The sequence below is a fragment of the Pyricularia grisea genome, chromosome I (assembly GCF_004355905.1).
Source record: "Pyricularia grisea strain NI907 chromosome I, whole genome shotgun sequence".
Taxonomy (NCBI): Eukaryota; Fungi; Ascomycota; class Sordariomycetes; order Magnaporthales; family Pyriculariaceae; genus Pyricularia; species Pyricularia grisea.
In genome coordinates, this window is record NC_044973.1 from 2,109,176 (window position 1) to 2,134,896 (window position 25,721).

A 25,721-nucleotide genomic window follows, 5' to 3' on the forward strand; every position below is an offset into this window, starting at 1 on the left:
TGCCCAAAGGTGGCCGGTGGGAAGGAGGTTAGGTATTGCCGACTGACTAGGTCCCCATAGCAATTAACGGGCAAGGTGATCAAAGGCGTCGCGCGTTCCTGATCCCCAATGCATACCGTCCCATCGTCCGCACGAACCCATGGGGTGCCGTGTTTTTGTTCTTGAACTCTCGAGGTTGGAATGGTCAGAGCTCGTATGGCATAGATTGAAACTCACGAGCGGAAGGATTTTAGCCTTCAAAAACTACTCCGGTACGGTTGTGCAAGTCTTGTGGTGCGGAATTTCCGACCTGTCAGTTAAAGCATGTGCTACTCGGGGAACTCGCTTAAAGGAGCAAGAACAATAATAATGCATTATCGCCTAGCAAATGTCAAGCTGCGCGATACGCGACATGTGCTGAGTGCCATCAATCGTCTCCTATCTCTCGCTTGCTCGTATGTTGAACTTTGTTGCCCCCTTCCATGGAAACCTTGGCTGGTCGCGAAGAACATGTGCCTGCCGGAGAATCCATCAGCGCGGGAGGCGGAATGGCATCCCGGAACAGGGGGGAAAGGCGACTGGAAGCGACTGGTAATGTTACCTACCACGTAGTTGTTATCACTTTTACAGCAAGCATACCACGATTACGTGTGGGCGGGCAGTAACAAACAGAACACACACCTGTGCGAAATCCTGGTTGTATATTTTCCCCGATCTCCATTAACCAACCCACTGAGGTTACATCCAAAGGAATAGTTCCAAGTCACGGGTCTCAATATGAAGTCAGGGGGGGACGAGGGGTCAACGAAAACTCAAAATTGGGTTTCTTCTACATCTGGCGACCTTCTGGGGACAGGGCTTCTGAATCATGGGCCCTTTTTTTCGCTTGTCAAATAATGGGGTTCGGGGCTACAGCAGGTTTACTTTATAGAGTAAATGCTTGTCATGGCGGGAATGAAGCCCGGGGGAGACCTACCTAGAGATAAGGTAGAAGGAGCTTGCCGAACCGTGATACACTCACTATTAGGGAAAGTATCAACGTACTGTAGCTTTTTAATCAATTAATGCTGATCGAGATGTCTCAGGTCTTTGATGTGTGAGCAGTAGATAGATGAATTGCATTTTTAATTACCGTAGTAGTTACTGTAGTTTCGTGCAGGGAAAGGCTTAGACCGACTTTTGCAGCACCGAAGAATAAAAACCAAAAAAAAAAAAAAAACATATTGCATGTTACTCTTATGCGTGCCTGGCAGAGAGTCCCTTAATGCCCTATGCCCACGTGGTACAGTCCACAGTCCACAGTCCACGCCGGTTCGGATTGGTGCTTGGCCTTACCAAGAAGAGCCGCAACAAAAAATACCTGTATCCCGTCTGACTGGTTTTTTTTTTCTTGTCTGCTGGTAAACCCTATGGCAAGGTGGAGTGAGTTTTTTTTTTTTTTTTTTTTTTTTTTTACCTGTGGCATGTTCTAAAGCTTTCCCTTGCTGTGGCTGGAAGAAATTCGAGAGATAAATCCAACAATAAAATAGATAAAAAAAAACGTTTTTTTTTTCTTTAATTTCTTTTTTTTCTATATTTTTTCGATCAGCATTTTTTCATCGACCTAATTTTCCTCCATCAACACTCCCTACGGTATTTACCAACCGAATCTCCACGGCAGTGGAGAACCGTTTTGGGGACTCGCTACGTGAATTGTAGGTTTATACACCCTTGCAGGCTAGCACAAATCCCATCTATCAACACACCTCCCCTCGATTACGTATGTAAAGGGGAAAACAAAGAGTTCACCAGGCTCGGCGTGGGAACAAGTGATTCCCACATGCTACAGCAATCAACCAGCCCGGTGGGGTCCCTGGCAGGGCGACGTGCTGATGATTCGTGCCCTTATCCGACAATCGGACGAAAGGGGTCGGGGAGGAAGGGGGTGGGAAGAAGGGCATTACAGGACTTGTACAAGCTACCGAGTCTTTTTTTTTTTTTTTTTTTTTTTCTGCATGTACGCGGGCAATATGCCGGCTACCCATGGAGGAAATTTTTGTAAACCAAAGTCTTGATTTGCCCATGCCTGCTACAGAAGAGAAAAAAAAACCTCGATCAAGTTACAAGACAGGGTGTTTTCCAGTGTCCACATTCGACAAGCGCCCTTGTCCCCGGAGCCGAGGTGAAGAGCCGGAGCAGGGCCGATTCCAGACGGGCTGTGCCAAAGGAATACTGTGGTCAATTATAATACCACCTACTACTAATACTGATAGAGTTTGTTTGTATACAGTGCTCCATTCAAGCAAAAGTTACGAAGTACTTGACTTCATTTTTAATTGTTCAAGATCTTTTTTTTTATCACAAGGATTACCTAGCTGCTTGTTCATTCGACTGATTTTTTTCCGTCGCCAAAAAAAGGCGAATTAAAAAAAAAATCCCCCCAAAAAACCGGGAGAACACTTCCATGATCTGGCCTGACGTAATTGCAGTCACTCTGCGGCTGATCGACTCGTGGGTCTCTCTCGTAACTTACCCAAGGTTGGAAAATTCTTGAAGGGCCCCTTGCCAGTTACAAGCACGCCCTAGAAGAGCCTGGCGCGGCCGTTGCTCGGCGTTGTACTGACTCGGGTGCGTAGGTCACTTTGTTTTTTTTTTTGTTCTCTTTTTAAAAGTTAGTTCCATGGGTACGGCACACACGGAAAGCCGGATAGACACGGAGAGCGACATGACATGTGTGGTCTGGGGAACCGGGGAGAAAGAGAGAAAAGACAGTTGTTACCACGTAAGTAAAGGAGGTACGTACACAACTCGAATCATAAGTGGCCAACATTAAGAACTTTTTGGTTTCAATTCCATGGTGAACCAAACAAACAAAACCGTACCAAAAAGTACTCACCGGTACCCCGTTCGGAATTCGCCGGGACCGTTATTTGACAGCTTTTATACACAAATTCTGGATTCCTTGGCACAAAAAAAAATACTGTATGTAGATTGTGCATTATAGCGGTTGAAGATTCTCCCCCTTCAAGGTGGTGTGCCAGGATTCGGTGTCTGGGGCTTCTAGCCTTCTAGAAGCCTCCGACCAAGTTACGAACGAAATGACAGCAGCCCAATGATGCCGTATTACCGAGAATTTAAAAAAATAAAAAAATAAAAAAAGTCTTGGCAACGCGTTCTTATTCTTCTTACCCCGTTTCGCGTCGCCCTGCTACTTTATTCCCACATCTCCACAATCGTTTTGCTGTTAAGACGTTTAAACGACCAATACCGTTGGGCCAAGCCCAGGGCTTTTTTTTTCTTTTCCTCCGAAACAGGAGAGTGTGTGATTATTGAAGCAAATGGTTACATGTGACAAAAACACTGCTGGTATGAATCCCAGAGAAGGTAGCACAGAAGACGCGTACTGAACTCTGGATGGTACCTTGGACATTATCTCCCCTCGCCAATGTTTGCAGAACTGGACTCGCGTCATTCATTCATTATCTCGTGTTATTCTCGTGTCGAGTACTCCTTCCCGTCGTTACTCAAGTTGTTTGACGCGGGCAAACACGACCGAAGTTGGTATCCCCATAATTTGCCCCACTTGCCCTAACATCTGGGAACCTCCATTATCAACAAAAAAAAAAAAAAAAAAAAAAAATCAACAGGTCATCCATCCCCTTTTCATATCATATACCCACCATCAACTCCAGCATTCAACAACGAGCAATCAATCGGATATGGTGTAGTGGCTAACATACGACGCTCTCAATCGCGAGTTTCCGTCGTGCCCGGGGTTCGATTCCCCGTATCCGAGGCCATCCGGCACATCTTCTGCGCCCGGCTAGCTCAATCGGTAGAGCGTGAGACTCTTAAGAATCTCCGGTTCTCAAACAATCTCAAGGCTGTGGGTTCGACCCCCACGTCGGGCTCAATTCCTGACAGCGCACTTCTTTTTGTCTGTTTGTTCTTCAGTAAATCCGACAAAGGACCTGGACTAGAAGATTTATCTGTCTATATAGTCAGCACTAGCTAGCTACAAAGTGTTTATTTCGTATATCGGTATATATATTTATTGATGTTGGCGGGGGTATATTAGTTTATGGTGATGGTTTTGTCCAGGTGTGTAAGTAACGTGAGTTATAAGAGCCGTTTATGGTAGGTCGCTAGATATAGCAATGGATCTGTCCTTATATATAATTTACGAAAGATTCTAATCCTATGTGATTTCCTTTTTCAACTGGTGATGTAATATTTGGTTGTTTTCAAAGGAAAGAGTATTATAATAGCTCGACAACAAACTATCTATCACCTCTTACTCCTTCTTTTTACCCTCACCACCACCAATACGCCGATGTTTCCGCTTATCATTCCTACGCATCAGCACCTGATCCCTCGTCCCCTTACCACCCTCCCAATACCCGGTACCCCTCCTCCCGACGACGCTCCGTCCGCAAAAGCCACAGCTGTCGACGCGGTAATTCTGCTCGCGGGAACACCACCCACAAATCATGCGGTTTGCCCACTCGTGCACGTGGCCATCCGCCTCGGCGTCGTGGCACTTGTCGCACGCCGACACCCTGTCGCAGCAGCTGAAACGGAACCAGCGGTAACTCTTCTTGTAGTGCTCGCAAGCGCCCCTGGCCGGTAGTGGTTCGCCGACGTGCAGGCCCAGCTTCTCTTGCCTGCGTCGGGGCCCGCTGGTCGGAGGGAGCGAGCCGGAGGCCCCCGAGTTGTAGCTCTGCAGCTTGACCTCGGGGATCTTGAAGGTGAAGCGGCCGTGGCACTCGCGGCAGACGTTGGTCGTGGCATCTCCGCGCACCGACACGAACCCCTGCGCCGCTGCCGTCGAACATTTGCTGCACGTCGGCACGAAGGTGCTGGGGAGGAGGTCGGTGACTGTGCAGCCCGAGAGGTTGATGAAGCCGGCTCTAGTGGAGTTTTGGTGGACGAACTCTGGACGAAAGGTGGCGACGAACTCGGTGGCGCATTTTTTGCAGCTGCTGACCTTGTCTACGTTGGGCTTGAGGCCACTCAGGTCGTTGTTTGTCTTGCAGCGCAAGCACTTGGCGATAATGCTCAGAGTGTTGATCTCGAGTATTTCGACGCCATGAAGCTCGATGGATGGAAATGTAATTGCGGTGCCCTTCTCGGCTATCCGTGTGGAACTTGATGTAGCCCCTTGGGAATCTGGGGGACCAAGACTTGCACCGCCTTGTCCATCCTCGTCCGAATCATACGAGTCCTCTGAATCGGATTCCGACTCGCCCGCATTTCCATACGACCACTCCGGCGGCCGTGGGATGACCTTGACATGGCCCTTGACATCATCCAGCGATGACACATGAGCAGCTGCCTTCCCATAGCCATCCACATCTTCAGCCTTGGATTCAACCTTGGCCTTCATGCTCTCCGCAGCCAAAGAAGCCTCTCTATTCGCCTGGGCCTGCTTCGCCAGCACGTGGATATTCTGCGTGAGGTAGTTGAGGTGGCTCATCAAGCTCATGGCCCGCTGTGCTGCCGCCTTTTCGGCAAATATCTCCTCCACGGGTTCGGCCTCGTCGGACTCGACGTCGTTGAGCAGGACCCGGATTTGCTGCAGTGGGTAAAGGAGTGGTATGATGAGCTGCACCGACTTAACGGGTCTCAGACCGACGGGGAGCTCGGACCGCCTCTTAGGATCGAGCGGAAGGGTATACACGATGCCATCGCTCGAATTTTGGTACAGCGGGAGCCGGCCCATCCGCGCCTCGAGCTGCCTCGTCTCCTGCGCTCTTATAGCCTTTGCCTCTGCGATCTGTTCTCTGGTAAAGGTCTCGGGCCGGTACAGAGGTCGCCTCTGTGGAGGCGGCTGCACCACAGTCTCCGGCTGGCTGACAGCCTCAGCAGCAATCGCGTCGAGGTGCCTCGTGTCCTTGAAGATGGTCATCTTGACCGTCTCGGCCTTTTGCTCTGACAAGAAGGACTCGAGTTTCCTGTCCAGCGCATTTGTGAGCGAAAGCAGCGTGGAGGCACCCTTCCGTTCCGCCACGAGCTTGTCCCATCCGCGCTCAATGTTGATGCGAAACCCGCGAGGTATGTCTCGGTTTTCGACGCTCAACGATGGCGGTTCTTTGGGGTATGAGGATGGGACCCGGAGCTCGACGTCAAGGTGGTCGAGCTCATAAGGGAAATCTGGGTCTGAAGGCTTAATACTGAACTGCAGAAAGGTGACGCCGCCGTCGCCGTTCGGCGTGATTTCTTTGGGGGAATAGCGCTTCCTTAACTGCTGAAGTTGATAAGCCCTGGTATCCTGGCTCTGGCTCTGAGGCACAGGCTTGGGTACTACGCGTGACGAGGATGCTTCGGCCACAGCTTGCTGGGAACCGCTTGCCGAGACTCCTGTGTCGGTTGTAGACATGCTTTCGGGTTTAGAAATTTGAGATGGGTGGCTTGAATGATTTCCCGGTTATTCACAATATACGAGACTTGTGAAGCTGACAAATAGAGCAAGCAGCAAGGCCCTTCAAGTGAACTTCGGAGGAGCTTTTGCTCTACAACGTGGTCAGTTGGATATGCTCCGGGTGCAGCAAGGCTTTTGGGAAAATTCAAAACCGCGTTGAATCCCGATGCTATATCATGAGTGGAAATGGACCATGATAGTACAGAGATAAAAAAAAAAAATCAATTGAGTTGTCTTGACGCTCCTACTATAGCTACAGTCGATGGTTTCTGAGGTGCGTTTATCGATTGTATCACCCGCCAAGTTGCTATTAGTGCGCCAGACGTAGTTCAAAGTGGGCTAATTGAGAACTGAATCATCCATCGTCATACTGAGCGAGTGAGTGACTTGGATTGCCACGAGTACGCGCTGATGTAATCAATTTCGCTCACTATCCACCCCCCACATGTTTGCTATTCCCGATGCTAATGAACTGCAATGCAGGGTAGGTAGATGCCTAATATCAGTTAAAGGGGTAACTTTGTTAACCTTGGGACGACTACTACAGGCCAAAAGGCTATCAACTCTTAAAAGCTGGCAAACAATTACCGGCCTTTTACCATTTTGAGTGAGCATTATAATACAGCTCCCTGGAAGTGAGTGACTTCAACAGTACTACTAAGTCCCCGACTCTGGGTAGCAAGACAGCTGCATGCATACTCGACCCAGGGACGCTCAGAACAGTCGCCACGTCCTTTTTGTGCATTCGGCCAACTTGTGTGATCTTATTGTTATCAAACGTTGAGGCGTGTTCCATGGTGGTTTCTTTGCGTAAACAGACTCGCATAAACTGAGCTGGGTAGCACTCAATATTAGAAATCAATCTCGGTAGATGTCAGTGCATGCCGGCAGATTAATATAATGACAGGAACATGGATAGTCGGTAAAGCTGCTGCGATTATCTACACCCGCTTAACCCCTGATCATGTATGTCTGCCATGCGTTAACGATACCTCCGATATATTATTGAGGGGTGTCAAGAAAGGACCAAGAACACTCTAAATGGTGCCCAAACTGCGGGCGGATCCCTGGCCCGACCTGTCGACCAAGGGTGCCAGTCCTCAAAATATGCCATTTTGCCTAAAATTGGAGCATCGAGATGCGAAAACGTGTCGAAAGTTGTGAGTACAGCACCAGCAGGCTGCTATCACTGCCTGCTGGGGCGTGACCTAGAAGAACGTCATCGACAACTCAGATACGATAAACATATATATCAGAATGCTCACTTGACTTTCTGAGGGGTGACAGTTGGTCAGAAATTATGAGCTTGTCATTAGAAATCAGTTGGGCTTTCAATGTACAGATGCAGCCTGTCCCAGACGATTAGCAGCCGCACCACTCCGTGTGGCAAGATGAATATTGCATCTCACTGGCGCGAGTATAGCATCACTCTTGTGACTGCCAAGAGGATTAAACACTCGGTACGAAAGGTGATTCCAAGGCAGTGGCGCAGACTTCACTGTTCAGCAGATAGGACGTATTCTGTACAAATACTATCCAATCAGACTGGCTTGAGCGATACGATACCGTTGCTGACGCTGGCTATCTTTTCGTGTCAAGAGGCGCCCGATCGAAGGCTCCTCAAATCACAGAATCTAAAACACACCCTCGTGGCTCGCCAGGAACTTGTGCAGCGCGTCGTAAAAACCCAGTGGCATCGCTTGGTCGTCTCTCGGGGGGGCAGCAGAAGATGAACGGCTAGTCCGGTTCGCCAAAATTAAGCCCAGGTCAACATGCATTTCCGATCGATTGGTTGCCAATACAATTTCCTGGGGTGTGTGTGACTCGACTCGTGTTTATCAAGGCGGCGTGCATATTTGCATGGATGTCGACAAGGCGTAGGAGGATAAGTACGGAGTACCGTGAAATCAAAGTGATACTCCGTAGGTCCGCGAGAGCTGCAACGGCGGATGCAACCGCCCAATCGGCGCCTGGTGACTTGACCTGGTTCGATGACTGGATGTAAAATCGAAGCAAGCCATTCGGTATACCTAGTTAATGGCCATTTATCGACATTTCGCAACTCCCAATGTGGCATCCAAGATCAAAAGCCTGATTCTTGCCAATACTGCGTTACGTCTTTGCCCCTCCACGACAGAAAAGGCGAGGTAAGTGGCTTGAGTAACCGCTACGGAGCTTTCGGTATCCGTATGTATATTCACTCACCTGTTTTATTTAGGTTGTTGATGAGTTGTCAATTGCTACCCACTACCAGATCCACCACAATCTGGCATATGACCAGCATGTTTATGCAGGTTTCGAGCGGTGAGAGATGTGGAAGAAACCTCGTTGGAGGAGAAGCCCAGGCCTGGATGGGGTGTGGCACATACTACCTCAGGCCGTGCAGCTAAGGACGGCTTTCAGTGGGATAAACGGGACGGTCAGGCCGCATAATCCTTGTGATGCCTAGGGCTGGCTGAAGGAGGGCTTGGGTGGTAGGTAGATTGGGACGGGAGGTGAAAACAAGTCGAAATAGAAAAACTTAAAATAATAAAATCAAATAAATTCCGATGCAGAAAATAAATCGAAAATAAAAATAAAAATATAGAAATAAAATAAAATTGAATAAAAGGTTAAATGATTTTCTGAATTATCGTCGATTTATCCCTGGATTAAAACGCCCTGTCCACACACCCCCTACCCAGGCGCCTGTTCCCCAGACGGGGAGCCTGAGCAAGTGTCGTGGGGAAGCGGATCATGGTAATCGTCCACTGGGACTTGGCTGTCACTCGTGAGCAAAAACAATAACAGTTTGGACGGTTCAGCCGTCTAACCGGGCCGTACGATGCTGTACTCTGTGCACATCTGGCGCTACCATATGTGATGAAAACATAATGTAGGAGAATATGATTATTGAACGGGATTTCAGCAGGCGAATATAGAGGTTTGTTAAGGGCTTAAATAGAGAGAGAGAGAGAATAGGCTCGCAATAATACAGATCAAGTCAAGTTCTGTGATCCAAAGTCTTCCTGTACTTAATGTCGCAGTACAGCGCCGATGGCGAAGGATATGTGTCAGCTTCAACAGCTTTTGAGGCGTACAGACAAGGAAGGTATAGAAGCCTGAATGGATGGGAAAATCAAGTCGACTTGTGATTGAATGCAAATGTAATGCAATGCAATGCAAGCAAGCAAGCAAGAAAGAGAGGGAGGGTTGTTTGGTCGGTGGGAGTCAAGTTAACTTGGTGGCGGTGGTGGCTAAGCTATTGATGGCTTAGGTAAGCCTACCTACATCACAGTACCTGAGTGCTCCTGCCGCTGTACTCTAAATTGCTAAAGCAATCCGACCCACAATCATCACTTTACTGCAGGTGCTACAGAACCAGCATATTGTAAATTGGAAACCCACGTCTGACCAGTATCGGAAGTCGCGCCCAAGAACATGTCTGGGGTACCCAAGTAAGCGACAGCTTTCCGGCGCCGTAGATAAAGTTGCACGTCCGCTACATACATGGATACAGACAGTCAATCCGTCAAGTGCCGACATGTTCAATAATGGAGAGGCACGGTTAAGCCGTGAAGCTGACGTCAACCTTCTTACAGAGTTGTATATTTTCTCAACTATGAACATTTGCGCCAAGTATTGCTTGAATGGATTTGTTTGATGCTATATTGAGTGCCCCCGAATCGAAAACATGTCAGCCATCACGCTCCGAAGCTGCCACCCCTGCCTTGGCGATGCAACTTTGCGTGCCAAGACGGGCAGGTTAAACGGCTCATTAACCTCCGCACTTCTACTTCTGTTATGTCGTTGACCTTCACCACCTACCGAACTTGTCTCGGAAGGGCAACCGAGTGCCAAACAGGGGACATTGCCCAGTCTTGGGTCTTTAATTCCCCGGAAGCCCAGCCCGGTCAAATAAAGTGTTTTTCATATCGAGCGAGCTTCTTAGTGGCCCGGACCGGTCTATGTTCGGACAATGACCAGGATGTAGCTAACGTCCTTGCAGCTAGCTCGATATACACAGTTGTTGATCCGTGGGCAGCAGCCTTCTTCTCCAATCTTTGGGAGTTGGGGGGTCGCATTCTTGGCATGGTGTCGATTTTGATATAAAACCAGGTCTCGAAGCTGTTCAACCTCGGGAGCCTCCTGTTCAGGATTGTTGTGTGTCGCCACTCTCATCTGAGCCTAACATCACCTTTGTCAACGATACAGACCCCTGGAATTCCAGGCTCACATCATGAAGGTCACAGCCATCATACTTGCTGCTTCGGCGGCAGTCAACGCCCACTGTAAGAGAAGATCTTCTGGTGGTTAGAAGCGGCAGAAACACATGCTTACAGGCATCACTTCCCCAAAAATTACAGATGTCTTCCCGACCCTGCTGGTCAACGGCCAAACCGCCGGCTCGACCGACTGGAGCCAGGTCCGCAAGACCGTGAGCTGGCAGGACAATGGCTTCGTCGCCAGCGTCACTTCGCCCCAGATCCGATGCAACCAGCTCAACTTGAACCAGGGCGGTAGCGCGACCGCAACCGTCGCCGCCGGCTCAAAGGTCGGCTTCAACGTAGCCCCTAGCATCTACCACCCGGGTCCGCTCGCCTTTTACCTCGCCAAGGTGCCGGCCGGCCAGACTGCGGCAAGCTGGGATGGGTCCGGGCAGGAGTGGTTCAAGATCTACCACGAGCAGCCAAACTTTGGCTCGCAGCTGACGTGGCCTAGCATGAGTGAGTAGCCAGACAGCTTACATGGAGCACACCGTCACGGGCCCCCTGAGCGGCAGGCTAACCAGAGTTCCATCACACATCAAGACCTGAACAAGGCTGAGGTCACGCTGCCGTCGTGCATCCCCAGCGGAGACTACCTCCTCAGGGTCGAACACATTGCTCTGCACTCTGGACCAGGCCAGGCTCAGTTTTACATTGCTTGCGCCCAGATCACCGTCACCGGCGGCGGCAACACCAACCCGACCAACAAGGTCGCCTTCCCTGGTGCCTACTCGCCCAACGACCCCGGACTGATGGTCAACATTAACTGGCCCATCCCTACGTCCTACCAGAACCCGTAAGTGAAAACGACATCTCCTTCTTTGGCATCTGCACTTGGGAGGAAACAGAACATGCTGACAAAACAATATAGTGGCCCCCCTGTCTTCAAGTGCTAGGTGATGTACATAGCGTATAAAGCGTGATTCTTTGGGTCGCGATCTAGATGGGTATATATAGTTGTGCATTTTGAACATTATAGGCACTGCATGTTGAGTGGTATTGCATCTACACTGTTATTTATTTACAAAGCATATGGGGTCGCAACCCAAATTAAGGATGCGACAGTGAAACATTCGTGTACATGTGTGCATTCTTATACTGCATATGTAACTAGGTACACAATCTACTTGTGATCTAATCTATTGTATAGTTCTTGCAAGTCGATATCTGAAGTTGAAGAAAGAGCCCGGACAGTGAACGCAGTAGAGGTAGATAAAACAACCAAATCTTGTACTGGAAAAGGGGGGACCATGGCCAGCGCCGAACTTAAGATCGCCACATTTTAAGCAGAGCTGCGTCTTTCTTGACATGCTCTAGCACACTAGCACTGGGGAGGCGAGAGAGAACCCTTGATTTCGAGAGTAATAGAACCTAAGTACACTTCGGATGCCTAATATCAAACGCAAGACAGTATATTCCAACACAAACCGGAAGCACAGCCATAATACAAACAGCACTTGATAACAACTGAGACAAAAAGGAAGTATTTTTTAAACAGACTATTGCACATGGCATCTCCCAACATCGTGAAGCTCTAGCCACGAGCAGGATGGGGCAGTGTAGGGGTAAAATATGCCCAGTACAGCAAAAACCCCAAAACCCTCAAAAACAACAACGGGACATTTCCATCGCGATGTGATAACAATGGAGACACCAAGAATCGAACTCGGGACCTCTTCCAATTATTACAACTTTAAGCTGCTAAGGAAGCATTATACCACTAAACCATATCCCCGTGAGATGGATATCCCATCATTTGTTGTTGGAGACGGGAGTGTCAGTGGAGGTTATATTGCCAAGTGGGACTTGCTTAGGGCTCGAGTGGGCTGCCTTAGGCTCGATGGAAACCGAACAGGAAGCCGGTTCACCGCCGGATGTTATGCCAAGCAATGGACCCCCAAGGATAGTGATTGTCTCAGGGTCCCGCCCCTGTTCACCCAAGGCTTATGCCCATGTCCATGACTCAGCATGTGTGTATATATTGGGTAACTGGCTCGTATAAGTGGTGCTCTTACAGAGTATTGACTTGTCATAGGCTCAGTCAGATATTCTCTTGATAGTGACCCGTCCGTATCAGTTGCTGTATGTGGCCCCAATATAAGCAGCAAGTAATATTGTGTCTGCGTCGAGGTCGCCTTGGCCGCATGCCTGATGACAGAGACAGTAAAATGTCAAAGTGATTAGAAGTAGGAAAAGTACTCGTCCTAGTCATGTCCTGTGCGTGTGGTAGTCCCTGTAGCTGTCGTTAGCCACATTGTTTTTGTTTCGCAAGCTCCGATCTCTCGTAGAACTCACAATAAAGAGTAGACCTAGAAATTGTCTTCGTTTCAATGGTCTGATTCTGATATTTCGGACCAGATCATTACCTGCGAAGTATAAACCTCCTTATCACATGTAACAGTGTCTCCGAATATAGACAACAACCATACCAACACCAGGGTCAAATAGTAGTTAAACAAAGTCAACAAAAATGAAGTAATATTTGTGCATACCATAAACCTAGTAGAAAAAAAAATCGAAATGCTCTTTATTCTTTTATGACAAGCGAAACTAAATACCCACGAAACGCGAGTGCACAGACCCAACGCCAATCATTTATAAGCTTAGTGGTATCACATCATAGCTCGTCGTGAGAGCGAGGCTCATCAGAGTCGGCACCACCGGCGCCGCCGCTGTACAGCTTGCTGGTAATGGGGTAAGCAACGCCAGAGAGCTTCTCCTTCTGCTCCTCAAAATCGGCAGCCTCGGCGGTAGCACCGTTCTCCTCAAGCCACTCGGTGGCCTCCTTGATAGCGTCGAGAAGCTAATGGATTGATTCTGTTAGCAACTGTTTTTACATCAAGATTCTGTTTCAAGCGTGTCAAAAGTCAAACTTACAGCTTCCTTGTCGGAGTCGTCAATCTTGCCACCAAGACCCTCCTCGTCCTTGACCTGGTTCTTGAGGCTGAAAGCGTAGTTCTCAAGACCGTTGCGAGCCTCAATGCGCTCACGGGTAGCCTTGTCCTCCTCAGCGAACTTCTCGGCCTCAGTAACCATGCGGTCGATCTCCTCGGGGGTGAGACGGCCCTTGTCGTTGGTGATGGTGATTTGCTCGGTGTTACCGGTACCCTTGTCGTGGGCCGACACCTTGAGGATTCCGTTGGCATCAAGCTCGAAAGAGACCTCGATTTGCGGCTGGCCACGGGGTGCGGGTGGGATACCAGTGAGCTCGAACTTGCCCAGAAGGTTGTTGTCCTTGGTCATGGTACGCTCGCCCTCAAAGACCTGGATCAAGACGACGGGCTGGTTGTCGGCCGCAGTCGAGAAGATCTGGCTCTTGCGAGTGGGGATAGGGGTGTTACGGGGGATAAGCTTGGTCATGACACCTCCGGTGGTCTCAATACCCAGAGTAAGAGGGTTGACGTCCATGAGAACGACGTCGCCAGTACCCTCCTCACCCGACAGAACACCAGCCTGGACAGCGGCACCGAAAGCGACAGCCTCATCGGGGTTGATACCCTTGGAGGGGTTCTTGCCGTTGAAGAACTCCTTGATAAGAGCCTGAACCTTGGGGATACGGGTAGAACCACCAACGAGCACAATGTCGTTGATGTCCTCCTTCTTCAGCTTGGCGTCCTTGAGAACCTGCTCGACGGGCTTGAGCGTCTTCTTGAACAGATCCATGTTCAGCTCCTCGAACTTGGCCTGGGTCAGGGTCTCGGAGAAGTCCTTGCCGTCAAAGAACGACTCGATCTCGATACGAGTCGACTTTTGCGACGAGAGAGTACGCTTGGCCTTCTCGGCCTCGCGCTTGAGCTTGCCCATCGCCTTGGCGTCCTTGGTGACGTCGACGTTGTGCTTCTTGTTGTGGAGCTTGACAAAGTGGTTGATGATGCGCTGGTCGAAATCCTCACCACCAAGGTGAGTGTCACCAGCGGTGGCCAGGACCTCGAAAACACCGTTGTCGATCGAAAGAAGGGAGACATCGAAGGTACCACCACCAAGGTCGTAGACGATGATCTGGTTCTCCTCGCCGGTCTTGTCCAGGCCGTACGCCAAAGCGGCAGCCGTGGGCTCGTTGACAATACGAAGGACGTTGAGACCGGCAATAACACCGGCATCCTTGGTGGCCTGCCTCTGGTTGTCGTTGAAGTAGGCGGGAACGGTAACGACGGCGTGGGTAACCTTCTTGCCCAAGTAGGACTCGGCGACCTCCTTCATCTTGCCAAGGATCATGGCCGAGACCTCCTCGGGGGTAAACTGCTTGGTCTCACCCTTGACCTCGACCGAAACAACGGGCTTTCCTCCCTTGTTCACAACCTTGTAGGGGAAGTGCTTGATATCTTGCTGGACATCCTTGTCCGTGTACTTGCGGCCGATAAGACGCCTGATGGAGGGAAAACTGTCAGTACATTGACCTTGTAGAAAACAATAACGCCTTTGATATAATGCGATAGACTTACTTGACGTCGAAGATGGTCCTGAACGGGTTCGAGGCGGCCTGGTTCTTGGCGGCATCTCCTACTAGCCTCTCGTCGTCGGTGAAGGCGACATATGAGGGGGTGATACGGTTTCCTTGGTCGTTGACGAGAATCTCAACCTTGCCCTTCTGCATGACACCGACACAAGAGTATGTCGTGCCCAGATCCTAAGAGATAGTTTTGTCAGTACGTGCTTCAGAATTGCTAGCGTACGCCGCACCAGCGAACATGAGCAGGCGGCGACGTCGTTTGCGACTGCACTTACAATACCAATGACAGTGCCATAGCTGTCCGCATCTTGCGCGTTTGCTGTCTTGACAAACGCGAGGGGTGAGAAAAGAAGGCATAGCCAGAAAACCATGCCCAGGCCAATGGCCATGGAGCTCCTTGAGCCGGACTTCATGGTGGAAGCCTTTGCTCTGTATCTGAGTTTGAGAACGGAGGCTTTGTATGATGTGCGTCGGGTAGGACAAGAAATAAAACCCCAAAGTGAAATAAGCAGCGTATTACGCTTGTCGTGCAATCCTACGCTACCAAAGACTGGATAGGCAAGGCGTCAATGGAGAATGGAAAAAGAATTCAAATTCAAAAAAGGTTGTGAGCCTTTGCGGAAGGAATTATTATATCACAGTCGCAACCACTAACGCTTAGGTGGCAGCTCCACCGAGGAGCGGGTTAGGTGTCCAAAATGGCAAGAAAGGACAGATTTCATCCAAATGTTGGTTCCTAGTCTCAGCCACACGTGACAGGGGTCTGGCGGCAGTGAGCTGCAGAAGGGTGGTTGCTCACCTGCATCAACTAACAAGATTTGCAAGCGAACAGTATTATGTAGTTCCTTCACTGCCTTGGAACCAGTAAATCACGATTTTTTTTTTCTTTCGATTTTTCAATTATGGTGAACAGTAACTGCTCTCAACTTTTTACGTACTTTATGTTTTAATCTCTTGTCTACCTTTTCTTTGAGTATCATCAACTGTGAGCCCTCTGATGTATCTACTCCGTACCTATGATGACGGCTGCCTTGCCGGTTTCCTGCTGCCAGAAAAAAAATGAACACCCCACCATAGCTCTAGTGTAGTATCCATCGGAGGAGCTTGAATAGATCGAAGCGCCCGGTACCTGACAGCCTGGTCAATTCACTAGCAGCGATTTTTCTTATGCGGTGGCTGGTACAGGGGTCCAAATGCCCGCGGCCAAGTCTGCTCCGCCGCAAAATCAGTTCCTTTCTAAGAAATTCTCGACAATTCGATTGCTTTTTCTGTACATTGCACGAGATTCTTCCTTGGTCTTGCGATATAAAAAGGAACATATGGGTGACTCATTTGTGTTCGTTCAGATTATCCGAAACGTTACAGCGCCTGAATATAGTTACCTTAATTTCGCCTTGCATCTACAAAATTCTACCGTCTTCTGCAGGCTTCCCCTCACCTTTCGATCCTCAAGGGTTGGGATAAAGGATGGGGCTCTGCTCAGGGGTGCTGTGGCGACGTATTGCACGCGCCAACGGCCGCCATTGCCGCCCAAGCCGCCTTGCAACTCTGCCACCGTGTCCAGTCTTTTTATAGCCTTGAGCCGTGCTGTGCTGGGGTAGGGAAGTTTTTGCGGAGGTGGGGTTCCTTGCCTTTGATAATCCATGTCATGCGATTAGTCAATCTTAATCATGCCAATCACTCATGTCACATATGTCACGTATGTCACTTGTTCAATCCGAACCGCTGTCTCTTCGATACATGACTATCGCTGACTATCTCCATCTACTGCTATTCGATAATCCCAGCTGCCAGAGTCCTACCGTCACATCGCAAGATGATGCGCTGCCCAGCTTCCAGTGGTACTTTAGTCCCAGTCATCTTGACAACCACGCGAGCAGTCATGCCTGGCTTGACGATTTTCGGCTTCTTCTTGACAACTGTCCCTGTCGCGTTGTCCAGTACGGCCAGCATAGACTGTAAAGTACCAACAGCGTCCAGTCGACCTCGATGTACTTGTAGTGGCATGGGCCAGAGGTGATCAAAAGCGAGAACCTTTGCCGTAAAGCTGTCGATGCACTGGATCGGGTTGGTCGGGTCGCAAATCACATCCCCGGCTCTAACTCGCTCAGGATCAATGTGAGATAACTGTAGCAGCACATTCTGACCAGCAACTGCCCAGTCCACATCTTCTGAGTCGACCTCTATGGTTTTAACGTAGGCTTTCTCTCCGCTCGGTTGCACAAGCAGGGCATCGCCCATCTGGACCGATCCGGCGTCTAACCTCCCGCCAACCGTGAGTGTGTTCTGGCCGATGTTGTATATATCTGAGACTGTTATCCGTAATGGTTCCTTCAGCGCACGGGTCATTGGCTCTGAACTTTCCAGTTCCTCAAGCAACGTCGGGCCTGTGTGCCAAGATGCAGCTTCTGTTGTTGATCGTTTGACCATGTTGTCACCTTTCAGCCCAGATAGCGGGATGAAGCTAATATTCTTCATCTGGAATCCAAGTGCCGACATGAATCCCGACATGCCGTCAGAGATCTCGTTGAAGCGATCCTGGGACCAGTTCATAGCATCGAGCTTGTTGACTGCCACAATAATGCGAGAAACGCCGATGCTTCTAATCAACTGTGCGTGTTCCTTTGTTTGACCCTTGAGACCACGCTCATAAGCCCCAACAGTAGCATCTATCACCAAAATAGCAAAATCTGCTTGACTGGCTCCTGCTATCATATTCGGGACAAAGTCCTGATGGCCTGGTGCATCTAGAATCGTGAAGATCGTGCTCTCGGTCTCGAAGCGACTTTTGGCGATATCAATGGTAACGCCGTGAGCTCTCTCGTCACTTGTTGAGTCTAAAACCCATGCGAGTGCGAAGGATCCCTTGCCCATCGCCTCGGCTTCCTTTTTGTACTTGCTGATGGTCCTGTCATCAACCACGTTCATATCTAGAAGTAGTCTCCCCATCATGGTGCTTTTGCCCGCATCGACATGCCCCACAACGACAAAACTCGCATTCTTCTTCTTGATGCTCTTCTCGTACTCGCCAAGAACATCCAGATTTTTACTCTTGGGAAGAGGAGCGACATCCTCAACCTTCAAGCTCTGCACCGAGTTGGACAGCGAGTCAACTTTATCGGATTTGCCCTTTTTGGCCGTGGCCTTGGGTTTCCCGGCTGTGGAACAATAATTGGTTAGTCGACCTGATGCGACCTCATTTCTTGCCGCCCATGAGCGCACCTTGCGCTTGTGCCGTCATGACCCTATCGTCCGGGGAGGGTCGTGAGAAAATGTCCGAAATGGAAGGATCCATGACCAGATAAGGAAGCCCGAACGACTGCTGTTGCTTCTGAGAAGATTCTGAGTTGGATCTGGGTCCCAGCAGCGTGAGAGCGAAAGCCGATGGTTCAGCGACTTCGTTGGTATTCAGCTCAGTCTCGCTGGAAGTTGTTTTTGTATCCATCTCATCTGCAGTGCCGTCCATGGTAGGGACCTCATGTTGAGCTACTGCTACCGACTGTGGTGGACAGTAGTCTGATGAGACAGAGGCGGCATCTTTTCTTTTCTTGACTAACGCACCAAGCTTCGGCGTGGTTGACACCTTGGTCTGTGAAGATTGCAAAGACAGATTGCCCATCTCCTGCTCCGGAGAGGTTTCGGTTTCCTCAATCTTCTTCTCGCTAGCCTTTTTCTTTCGGGCGGCGGCCAATGCCTGCAGCTTGGACATCTTTGGAGCCGCGCCAGATCCACCGAGAAGCCCACCGCGTGGGAGCTCCGGTGCAATGAATTCGGCCCGTCGGTGATCGGGGACATTCAACCACGGCATATCGTCAAACCAAAAAGACACTGGGGGTCTGAAAGCTGACGGTTTGGTCGTTGTTGAGGCGGTACCGTAACCTCCGTACCATGCCAAGTCCCTGGATCCCTCCATTGAACACCCTTCGGCTGCGCACACTTGATGGTCGGCTGGGGTATGACAAGAGAGGGAGCTAGGAAATTTCGACATACCTTCCGGGTTATTTGTTGCCTTTTTCGCCTTTTTGCTGTCGGCCGGCGGCGAGATATACTTGCTGACCAAATAGGCGACCGACTTGTCTACGTCGTAATAGTAGTGCCATAGTGCCTCCTGAATCTGGGCCGTTGTGACTTTAGATGATTCGGTAGCGAGGGCTTCACGAACGGCAGATGTGCCCAGGACCATCGATTCACGGTCTTCTGGACTGAGCTCTTCCTCTCCTGTGTTGTCGTAACCATCGTACTCATCAAGCTCGTTGTCGTAATCGTAGTTGTTAAAGGCGCTGTGTCGTGACATGTTGGGCGATTATGGTAAGGGAAATCGCAAAGGCTGATATCATGAACAGGGATGCCGCAATAAACTGCTAAGTGTAGTATGCGGTTCGACGGACTTTGCACGTGTATATAGACGGGCTGGTAATTCTTCTCAGGCTCCTATTATTCGAATTATAGCATGCGTGCACGTCTCGGGGCAACATAAAGCCCAGGGTTAAAATTGAGTTTTAATTGATGCAATTAGGCTCGGATGGTTTTCTGGTGACAAGAAAATACAGCCCTGTCATAGGTAGTTAAAAAGCAGCTTCACGCTGAACAAGGAAGCGGGGTTCGATTCTAGTTGATTAACGCGTCGTTGGAGGGGCACGTCAGTGACGCAAGGTGGGTACTTTCCACGTAGTAACCGGTGTCCTGGGCTGTCGGGTTTACTGTATTCTGCACTATGAAAGACACGGTCAGGCGTTCACTTAGCTTCAATCAGGGGTTAGGGCGGAGGTACGTTTCGCCGGCCTTGTCCAATCAGGTGGCGACCTCCCCGCGGTACCAATTTGAGCTTGCGCCCGCCGCGATGGCGGATGCCATGCAGGGAAACAACATTTATTTTTTGAAGCCGTTATTTGCCCACCTGAGATTCGGGGAACATTCGCCAAAGCAAAGCTCAACCCTGAAAGCTCCTTTGCAAGCGGCTCGGGCAGCCTTTTACAGTTTTCAAGATGGCGATGAGTAAGCTCTTAATGTCAAAGCTGGATACCTTTCACTGAAAAAAGTTTCTTATACTGACCGACTTTGCAGATCTTGATCTTTCCAATGGTACGAGCTACCGACTCTTCAGCGCAGGACATGTCTGAGCTAACTACGACCCCTACCGACAGCGGCGGTGATGAAAGATGAGCAGGGTCGGCCGTTCATTGTCGTTAGAGAGTATGCGCGCCACTATCCAAGCTTCTTGATACCGATCGCCCCGCAACACTACAAAGCTTGTGAAGCTAACCAAGCTCTACCCGACGCAGTCAAGGAAAGAAGAAGAGGCAATATGGAAACGAGGCGGTCAAGTCACACATTCTAGCTGCTAGGACAGTGGCAAACATCGTCAAGTCTTCACTGGGACCTCGCGGCCTGGACAAGATTCTCATTTCTCCCGATGGCGACATTACCGTAACCAACGACGGTGCAACGATCCTGCAGCAAATGGAGATCACCAACCACGTTGCCAAACTTCTGGTTGAGCTTTCCAAGTCACAGGATGATGAGATCGGCGACGGCACAACGGGCGTTGTTGTACTGGCAGGCGCGCTTCTGGAGCAGGCAGCTGAGCTCATCGACAAGGGCATTCACCCCATCCGTATTGCTGATGGCTACGACCAAGCTTGTGACATTGCTGTCGCAGAGCTGGACGCCATCTCGGACGTTATAGAATTCAGTAAGGACTCGACAGAGAACCTGGTCAAGGTCGCAAGGACAAGTTTAGGAAGCAAGATCGTGTCAAAGGCACACGACCAGTTCGCCAACATTGCGGTAGATGCCGTACTGTCCGTGGCTGATTTGGAGAGAAAAGACGTCGACTTTGAACTCATCAAGGTAGACGGCAAGGTCGGAGGCTCACTCGAGGACACGCTTTTGGTCAAGGGCGTTATTATTGACAAAGACTTTTCACACCCCCAAATGCCATCAGAAGTCCGTGATGCCAAGATTGCTATCTTGACATGCGCTTTTGAGCCCCCGAAGCCAAAGACTAAACACAAGCTGGAGATCTCATCAGTCGAGGAGTTCAAGAAACTGCAGAACTATGAAAGGGAAAAGTTCATCGAGATGATTCAGCAGATCAAAGATACAGGAGCAAACCTTGCAATTTGCCAATGGGGCTTTGACGATGAGGCCAACCACCTGCTTCTACAGAACGAGTTGCCCGCTGTTCGGTGGGTTGGCGGCCCTGAGATAGAGTTGATTGCAATTGCAACCAACGGCAGGATAGTTCCCCGATTTGAGGACCTCAAGGCAGAGAAGCTTGGTACTGCAGGAGTCGTCCGCGAAATGACCTTTGGCACGACGAGAGAGAAGATGTTGGTCATTGAGGAGTGCGCAAACACCCGAGCTGTCACCGTGTTTGTCAGGGGAAGCAACAAGATGGTAAGCAATATAGAACCAGTGAATACCAAAGTCCACCCTGACTAACACTCTGAACAGATCATCGACGAGGCCCGCCGCTCACTGCACGATGCTCTATGCGTCGTCCGGAACCTCGTCCGGGATAACCGAGTTGTTTACGGTGGCGGCGCTGCCGAAATCGCTTGCAGCTTGGCGGTTGAGGATGCTGCTGTCAAGACACCCGGCCTGGAGCAGTACGCGATGCGTGCTTTCGCCGAAGCCCTTGACACGGTGCCCATGACACTCGCCGAGAACAGCGGTCTGAACCCAATCGCCACGCTGGCCGAGGTCAAGTCGCAGCAGGTCAAGTCTGCAGGCGGTCGGGGACGTCTTGGTGTTGACTGCATGGGTCGTGGCAACAACAACATGAAGGACGCATTCGTCATTGATCCTCTCATTGGTAAAAAGCAACAGCTTATGCTTGCCACTCAGCTATGCCGTATGGTGCTCAAGGTTAACAACGTTATCGTTTCTGGATCCGGCGAGGAGGATTTCTAAGCGGATATGTCGACTATGGTTTTTATGGGCTCCAAGTTGGCGTTTTTTCGAGATACCAGAAAAAGATAGACGGTATAAATGAGCAAAACAGTTGAGGACTATTGGAAGTGAGCACTAGGTGTTCTGCGCGACTGGTGATATGGTTCGAACTCGCCAATACACCTTCTCCATACCGGGGATCGCAATGTCTCGGCCTGTGTGTCTACTCACTACTCCCACTAGGACTAGCAGAAATATGCACAAATATGGAAGCACGGCACACATGGACTTCTAAAACGATGCCCGATCTATTTTGCGTGAATAACAACATCCTTTTCCCCATTGTCACTTAAGTCCTTTTTCCGTAACACCAACACTCACCAAAGCATTCCCAAGGCCCGTCAGAAAGAAGAACATATCTTTGGCCAAAAAGCCGTCCCACTTTTTTCGCACCGACAATGCTTGATCCCGTGTTTTATTCTTTTTTTCTTTATAAAGAAAAATCCCCTATTGACACCAAATGAAAGCCAACCATCCAAATGCATATCGGAAAAAAAAAAGCAGAAAGACAGAAAAGATGGTCCAAAAATAGACCAATAAGTACGCGCACCGCTCAGCCACCAAGCTTGGAGTAATGGAAGTGCTCCTGGTGGTTGGCAGCCTTGTTTGTCTTCCACTCCATCCTTCCACGATGGTGACCTTCGGCCTTCCGACCGCGTTGCTCCGACCTCTGCACCTCCTTGATCTTAACTTTAGACACACCGGCCAGTGCTTGGCCGCCAGTCGCTCGGGTGATAAGAGCGCGGTAGTTGGAGCCGTTGCGACGGGCGAGCCGGTTGAGGCCATCAATGTCCATATCATCTGGGCTACCAGCGCGACCCTGCTCGAGGGCGAGACGCTCGGCCTTCTCCTCTTCCGTGACAGGCCGGTCGCGTAGATTCTGTCGGTAGTAGCGGTTGTGGGCACGGTGTCCCACATGTTTACCGTTGGGAAGGTGCAGTTCGTACTCGTCATAGAAAGCGGCATGGGTGTGCTTGTGCGCATGTGAATGCCAACCATCCTTTTGGTGGTGCCCACGCGGGTCGCTTGTGCTATGATGCGGGTGGCGTTCGAGCCTTTCGTATTGGTGGTAGTGCTTCTCTGCAGGCACAGCGGTCAGGTTCTCCGAGTCCAGGGAGGAGGCTGAACTGTCTGTCTCCCATCCGTCTCCGTCCTCCATAACCTCGTCGCCATCTTCGCCCTTGACCGTCGTGATTCTCTTGGCACCCAGTTTGGCCCCACCTGAACGAGGAACATCATCATCGTCCTCAGTATCCGACCCCTCGCCGTCAGAGTATGTGCTCCTGAAATCATAAAACTCGCCAATCTCCAGCTGCTCCTCCTCTGTAGAATAGGGGATCTTGCAGTGACTAGTGTCGCGCATGTGGGTCTGAACAGCAAAGACATTTGCTTTGACTTTGCTGCAGTATAAGCACTCGTTGAGCTCCCGCACACGGTACTCCAAGGCCTCTATAAGCCCATCAAGGTTGACAAGATAGTCCTTTTCGGGTATGAACATGCCATGTATGCGCTCCATGTGGGTAGCGTTGAGCCGACTAGTGGGAGACTCGTAGTTGCAGAACAGGCAGGCTTTGATGTTGTTGGGCGGTGCAGCCTCGGGCCTGGTCGACTCAACGGGGGTTGCAGTTCCAGAATCCTCATTCGCCTGTTCGGATAATGGGTGTTCTGCCTTGGAGAGGTGAGGGTTGGAGGGCCGCTTCAGTGGAGAGGTACGCTCTTCGCTGCCGTTGATCTTTGTTGTTTTGAGGCCCTCGACCATCTGGCTAAACTCCTCTTCAGCATCGGAGTCAAGATCAACCTTGCTCTTGTTGCTGTTATCTGGGATTGGCTCTCCAAGGGAGAAGGTAGAGCTGACGACAGAGCTCGCTTCGTCGAACACGCGACCATCCTTGGAGCCACGTGCCGCCTCGCGTGCTTTGTGTTTCTGGCTGCCGATGTGGTTCTGAAATGAGTTTTCACTGTAATACGTCTTTTGACAGACCTCGCAGGCCCGCTCGAAACCGACTTTGTCTGCCTGTGCTGTAGTGGCCGCGCGCGCCTGGAGAACCTTTTCGTTGAAGATCTCTGAAGAAATCGGGGGCAGGGATGCGACACGGCGCTTCAGGTTGTACCGGTGCCAGTCTCCCTTCATATGATTCTTCTGGAGGTCAATATTTCTGAAAGCAACGTGGCAAGTGTTGCATGTATACGGGTGGCTCGCCGGAGCACCCGAGGCGCTGACGCCCGAGGCATCCCCAGGGTCGGGAGCGCCGCGACCGGCTGCTATCGTCGCCATGATGAGGGGTACTCTCGAGCTGTTGTGTCTATGGTGAATATTCAAGTTTCGTAACTGCTCTGAAATGGAGATCGTGTTCGAAGGAGCAGACGACGGAGGAAAACGAAACCTTCAGCAGGTACCGAAGAGTTTTGTTGGTGAAGAAAATAAAAGTTGATGGGAAGAGGGGGGGGGTTTTCCAAGTGAGGGGACTTCGAGTCACAAATTCGGTAGGGGCGGAAGGCGAATTGTGGGGGGTTATTTTTTCTTGTCAAGGGTATTTCTGAATTTGGTAGGTATGGAAATTTCCTATTTGCGATGGGGAATTGCAAAACCACAGAATTAGCAACCCCGGAATCTTGTCGAGACTGAAGGATTGGACCGTCAGCCTTGATAGTGAAAGATAAGTCGAGTCAATAATTAGACAGACAGCGAGTTTAGAATTGAAATACGTTATGAAAAGTTCAAAAGAAGAATCAAACCCGTCAACCGCCGCCAAAGTCTGGATCGTCGTAGACCCAGAGGGCTCAATACTGGTGGGGTTAAACTTTGCACCTATACTGTACAGATGACAAAGGGTCTACGTCACAATGTTTTATCCGGCTGATAAATACGCCTCTTTTTTTGCCCCTGGCCAAAACGTCTTAAATTTTGATTTACAATTCACAAGCTACAGTCGAAAGCAATGTGCTTACGATATGATGTACCAGCTTAAGATATTTAAGGAAATCAATCCCCGTTCTTTGTCATTAGGTCTGCTTCAGTTTATCAGCAAGTCTTTCCAGGTAATAGCGACGGCCAACAGACGTACCGAAGACGAGCTAGCTAGGCCAACTCCATGCTGCCTCAAATGGCAATTTAGTTTTAATGGCAATTGGGTTTATGTTTTTTTATCGACTGTCGTCCATGTCGGCGCTGAAAAGATGTTTATGTAACGAAATACCTTTGTAGGTACCTGGCTTGCTGGATATGGAATGAGTTATGATGGGGTCAGCTACTGGCTGGGAGATGCTTGCGGTCTGTCTAGGCTTTGTGGATGAAACCTAAAACAGCTTTACTAGGTACCTTAAGTAAATGCCACCTGCTAGATAACGCGTAGGGAGGTAGGTATTCAGTAGGCGCGCTTAGTCCGCCTAAGTAGGTGACCAAGATAATATCCAATCCAATTCTACTGTACGTGCCTACCTCGTATTTTTCAGGGTTTAAAGGGTGCGATTGACACCGACATGGCCCATCCGTTGCCAACAGCCCAGAAGCAAGGCATGGTTGTCTAAGCGCCGCCAAGAACGACTTGCGTCTTGCGCGAGACTTCAGGTAAACAGCAGTGATCTTATTTTTCGCTTTCCTAATCTTTTTCCCTGTCAAAAGCCAATTTTTTTTTAATTTTTTTTTTTTTTTTACCTTGAAATCAACTTTAATATCAAGCACAGTAGAAAA

At 49.9% G+C, this 25,721-nt stretch overlaps 7 protein-coding genes across 7 annotated transcripts; 3 read left to right on the forward strand and 4 right to left on the reverse strand.

Moving 5' to 3' along the window:
* Positions 1-4,252: 4,252 nt before the first annotated feature.
* PgNI_05656 (uncharacterized protein) lies at positions 4,253-6,337 on the reverse strand (the record flags this gene model as incomplete). The annotated part of the gene is made up of 1 exon (XM_031125687.1): positions 4,253-6,337. One exon carries the CDS (start codon positions 6,335-6,337, stop codon positions 4,253-4,255), a length of 2,085 nt encoding a protein of 694 aa, XP_030982030.1.
* Positions 6,338-8,416: 2,079 nt separating this feature from the next.
* On the forward strand, positions 8,417-8,812 carry PgNI_05657 (uncharacterized protein; the record flags this gene model as incomplete). Its single annotated transcript, XM_031125688.1, has 2 exons — positions 8,417-8,526; positions 8,674-8,812. 2 exons carry the CDS (start codon positions 8,417-8,419, stop codon positions 8,810-8,812), a joined length of 249 nt encoding a protein of 82 aa, XP_030982029.1.
* A 1,087-nt stretch (positions 8,813-9,899) lies between these two features.
* PgNI_05658 (uncharacterized protein) lies at positions 9,900-11,779 on the forward strand. Its single transcript, XM_031125689.1, has 4 exons — positions 9,900-10,650; positions 10,726-11,085; positions 11,170-11,422; positions 11,498-11,779. Exons 1-4 carry the CDS (start codon positions 10,599-10,601, stop codon positions 11,520-11,522), a joined length of 690 nt encoding a protein of 229 aa, XP_030981796.1. The 5' UTR covers positions 9,900-10,598; the 3' UTR covers positions 11,523-11,779.
* Positions 11,780-12,260: 481 nt separating this feature from the next.
* On the reverse strand, positions 12,261-15,733 carry PgNI_05659 (uncharacterized protein). The gene is made up of 5 exons (XM_031125690.1): positions 15,352-15,733; positions 15,069-15,253; positions 13,504-14,992; positions 12,642-13,429; positions 12,261-12,569 (listed from the first exon to the last, which is right to left on the reverse strand). Exons 1-4 carry the CDS (start codon positions 15,487-15,489, stop codon positions 13,244-13,246), a joined length of 1,998 nt encoding a protein of 665 aa, XP_030981795.1. The 5' UTR covers positions 15,490-15,733; the 3' UTR covers positions 12,261-12,569; positions 12,642-13,243.
* A 1,043-nt stretch (positions 15,734-16,776) lies between these two features.
* Positions 16,777-19,617, reverse strand: PgNI_05660 (uncharacterized protein). The gene is made up of 3 exons (XM_031125691.1): positions 19,067-19,617; positions 18,299-19,024; positions 16,777-18,234 (listed from the first exon to the last, which is right to left on the reverse strand). Exons 1-3 carry the CDS (start codon positions 19,368-19,370, stop codon positions 16,847-16,849), a joined length of 2,418 nt encoding a protein of 805 aa, XP_030982629.1. The 5' UTR covers positions 19,371-19,617; the 3' UTR covers positions 16,777-16,846.
* Positions 19,618-19,968: 351 nt separating this feature from the next.
* PgNI_05661 (uncharacterized protein) lies at positions 19,969-24,692 on the forward strand. Its single transcript, XM_031125692.1, has 5 exons — positions 19,969-20,071; positions 20,141-20,158; positions 20,221-20,269; positions 20,359-21,475; positions 21,533-24,692. Exons 1-5 carry the CDS (start codon positions 20,062-20,064, stop codon positions 21,989-21,991), a joined length of 1,653 nt encoding a protein of 550 aa, XP_030982630.1. The 5' UTR covers positions 19,969-20,061; the 3' UTR covers positions 21,992-24,692.
* On the reverse strand, positions 22,584-24,305 carry PgNI_05662 (uncharacterized protein; the record flags this gene model as incomplete). The annotated part of the gene is made up of 1 exon (XM_031125693.1): positions 22,584-24,305. The coding sequence occupies one exon, from the start codon at positions 24,303-24,305 to the stop codon at positions 22,584-22,586; it is 1,722 nt and encodes a 573-aa protein (XP_030982631.1).
* Positions 24,693-25,721: the final 1,029 nt, after the last annotated feature.

Bases quoted from the DNA above. Each gene is read 5' to 3' on its own strand.
- PgNI_05659 (XM_031125690.1), bottom strand. From the start codon at position 15,489: ATGAAGTCCGGCTCAAGGAGCTCCATGGCCATTGGCCTGGGCATGGTT. The intron at 15,254-15,351 runs GTAAGTGCAGTC...ACTATCTCTTAG, and splicing joins ATGGCACTGTCATTGGTATT to GATCTGGGCACGACATACTC. The intron at 13,430-13,503 runs GTAAGTTTGACT...TCAATCCATTAG, and splicing joins ACGACTCCGACAAGGAAGCT to CTTCTCGACGCTATCAAGGA.
- PgNI_05658 (XM_031125689.1), top strand. From the start codon at position 10,599: ATGAAGGTCACAGCCATCATACTTGCTGCTTCGGCGGCAGTCAACGCC. The intron at 11,086-11,169 runs GTGAGTAGCCAG...TCACACATCAAG, and splicing joins GCTGACGTGGCCTAGCATGA to ACCTGAACAAGGCTGAGGTC. The intron at 11,423-11,497 runs GTAAGTGAAAAC...AAAACAATATAG, and splicing joins CCTACGTCCTACCAGAACCC to TGGCCCCCCTGTCTTCAAGT.
- PgNI_05660 (XM_031125691.1), bottom strand. From the start codon at position 19,370: ATGTCACGACACAGCGCCTTTAACAACTACGATTACGACAACGAGCTT. The intron at 19,025-19,066 runs GTATGTCGAAAT...GTCATACCCCAG, and splicing joins GGCAACAAATAACCCGGAAG to CCGACCATCAAGTGTGCGCA. The intron at 18,235-18,298 runs GTGCGCTCATGG...ATTGTTCCACAG, and splicing joins CATGACGGCACAAGCGCAAG to CCGGGAAACCCAAGGCCACG.
- PgNI_05661 (XM_031125692.1), top strand. The intron at 20,270-20,358 runs GTATGCGCGCCA...TACCCGACGCAG, and splicing joins CCGTTCATTGTCGTTAGAGA to TCAAGGAAAGAAGAAGAGGC. The intron at 21,476-21,532 runs GTAAGCAATATA...CACTCTGAACAG, and splicing joins TCAGGGGAAGCAACAAGATG to ATCATCGACGAGGCCCGCCG.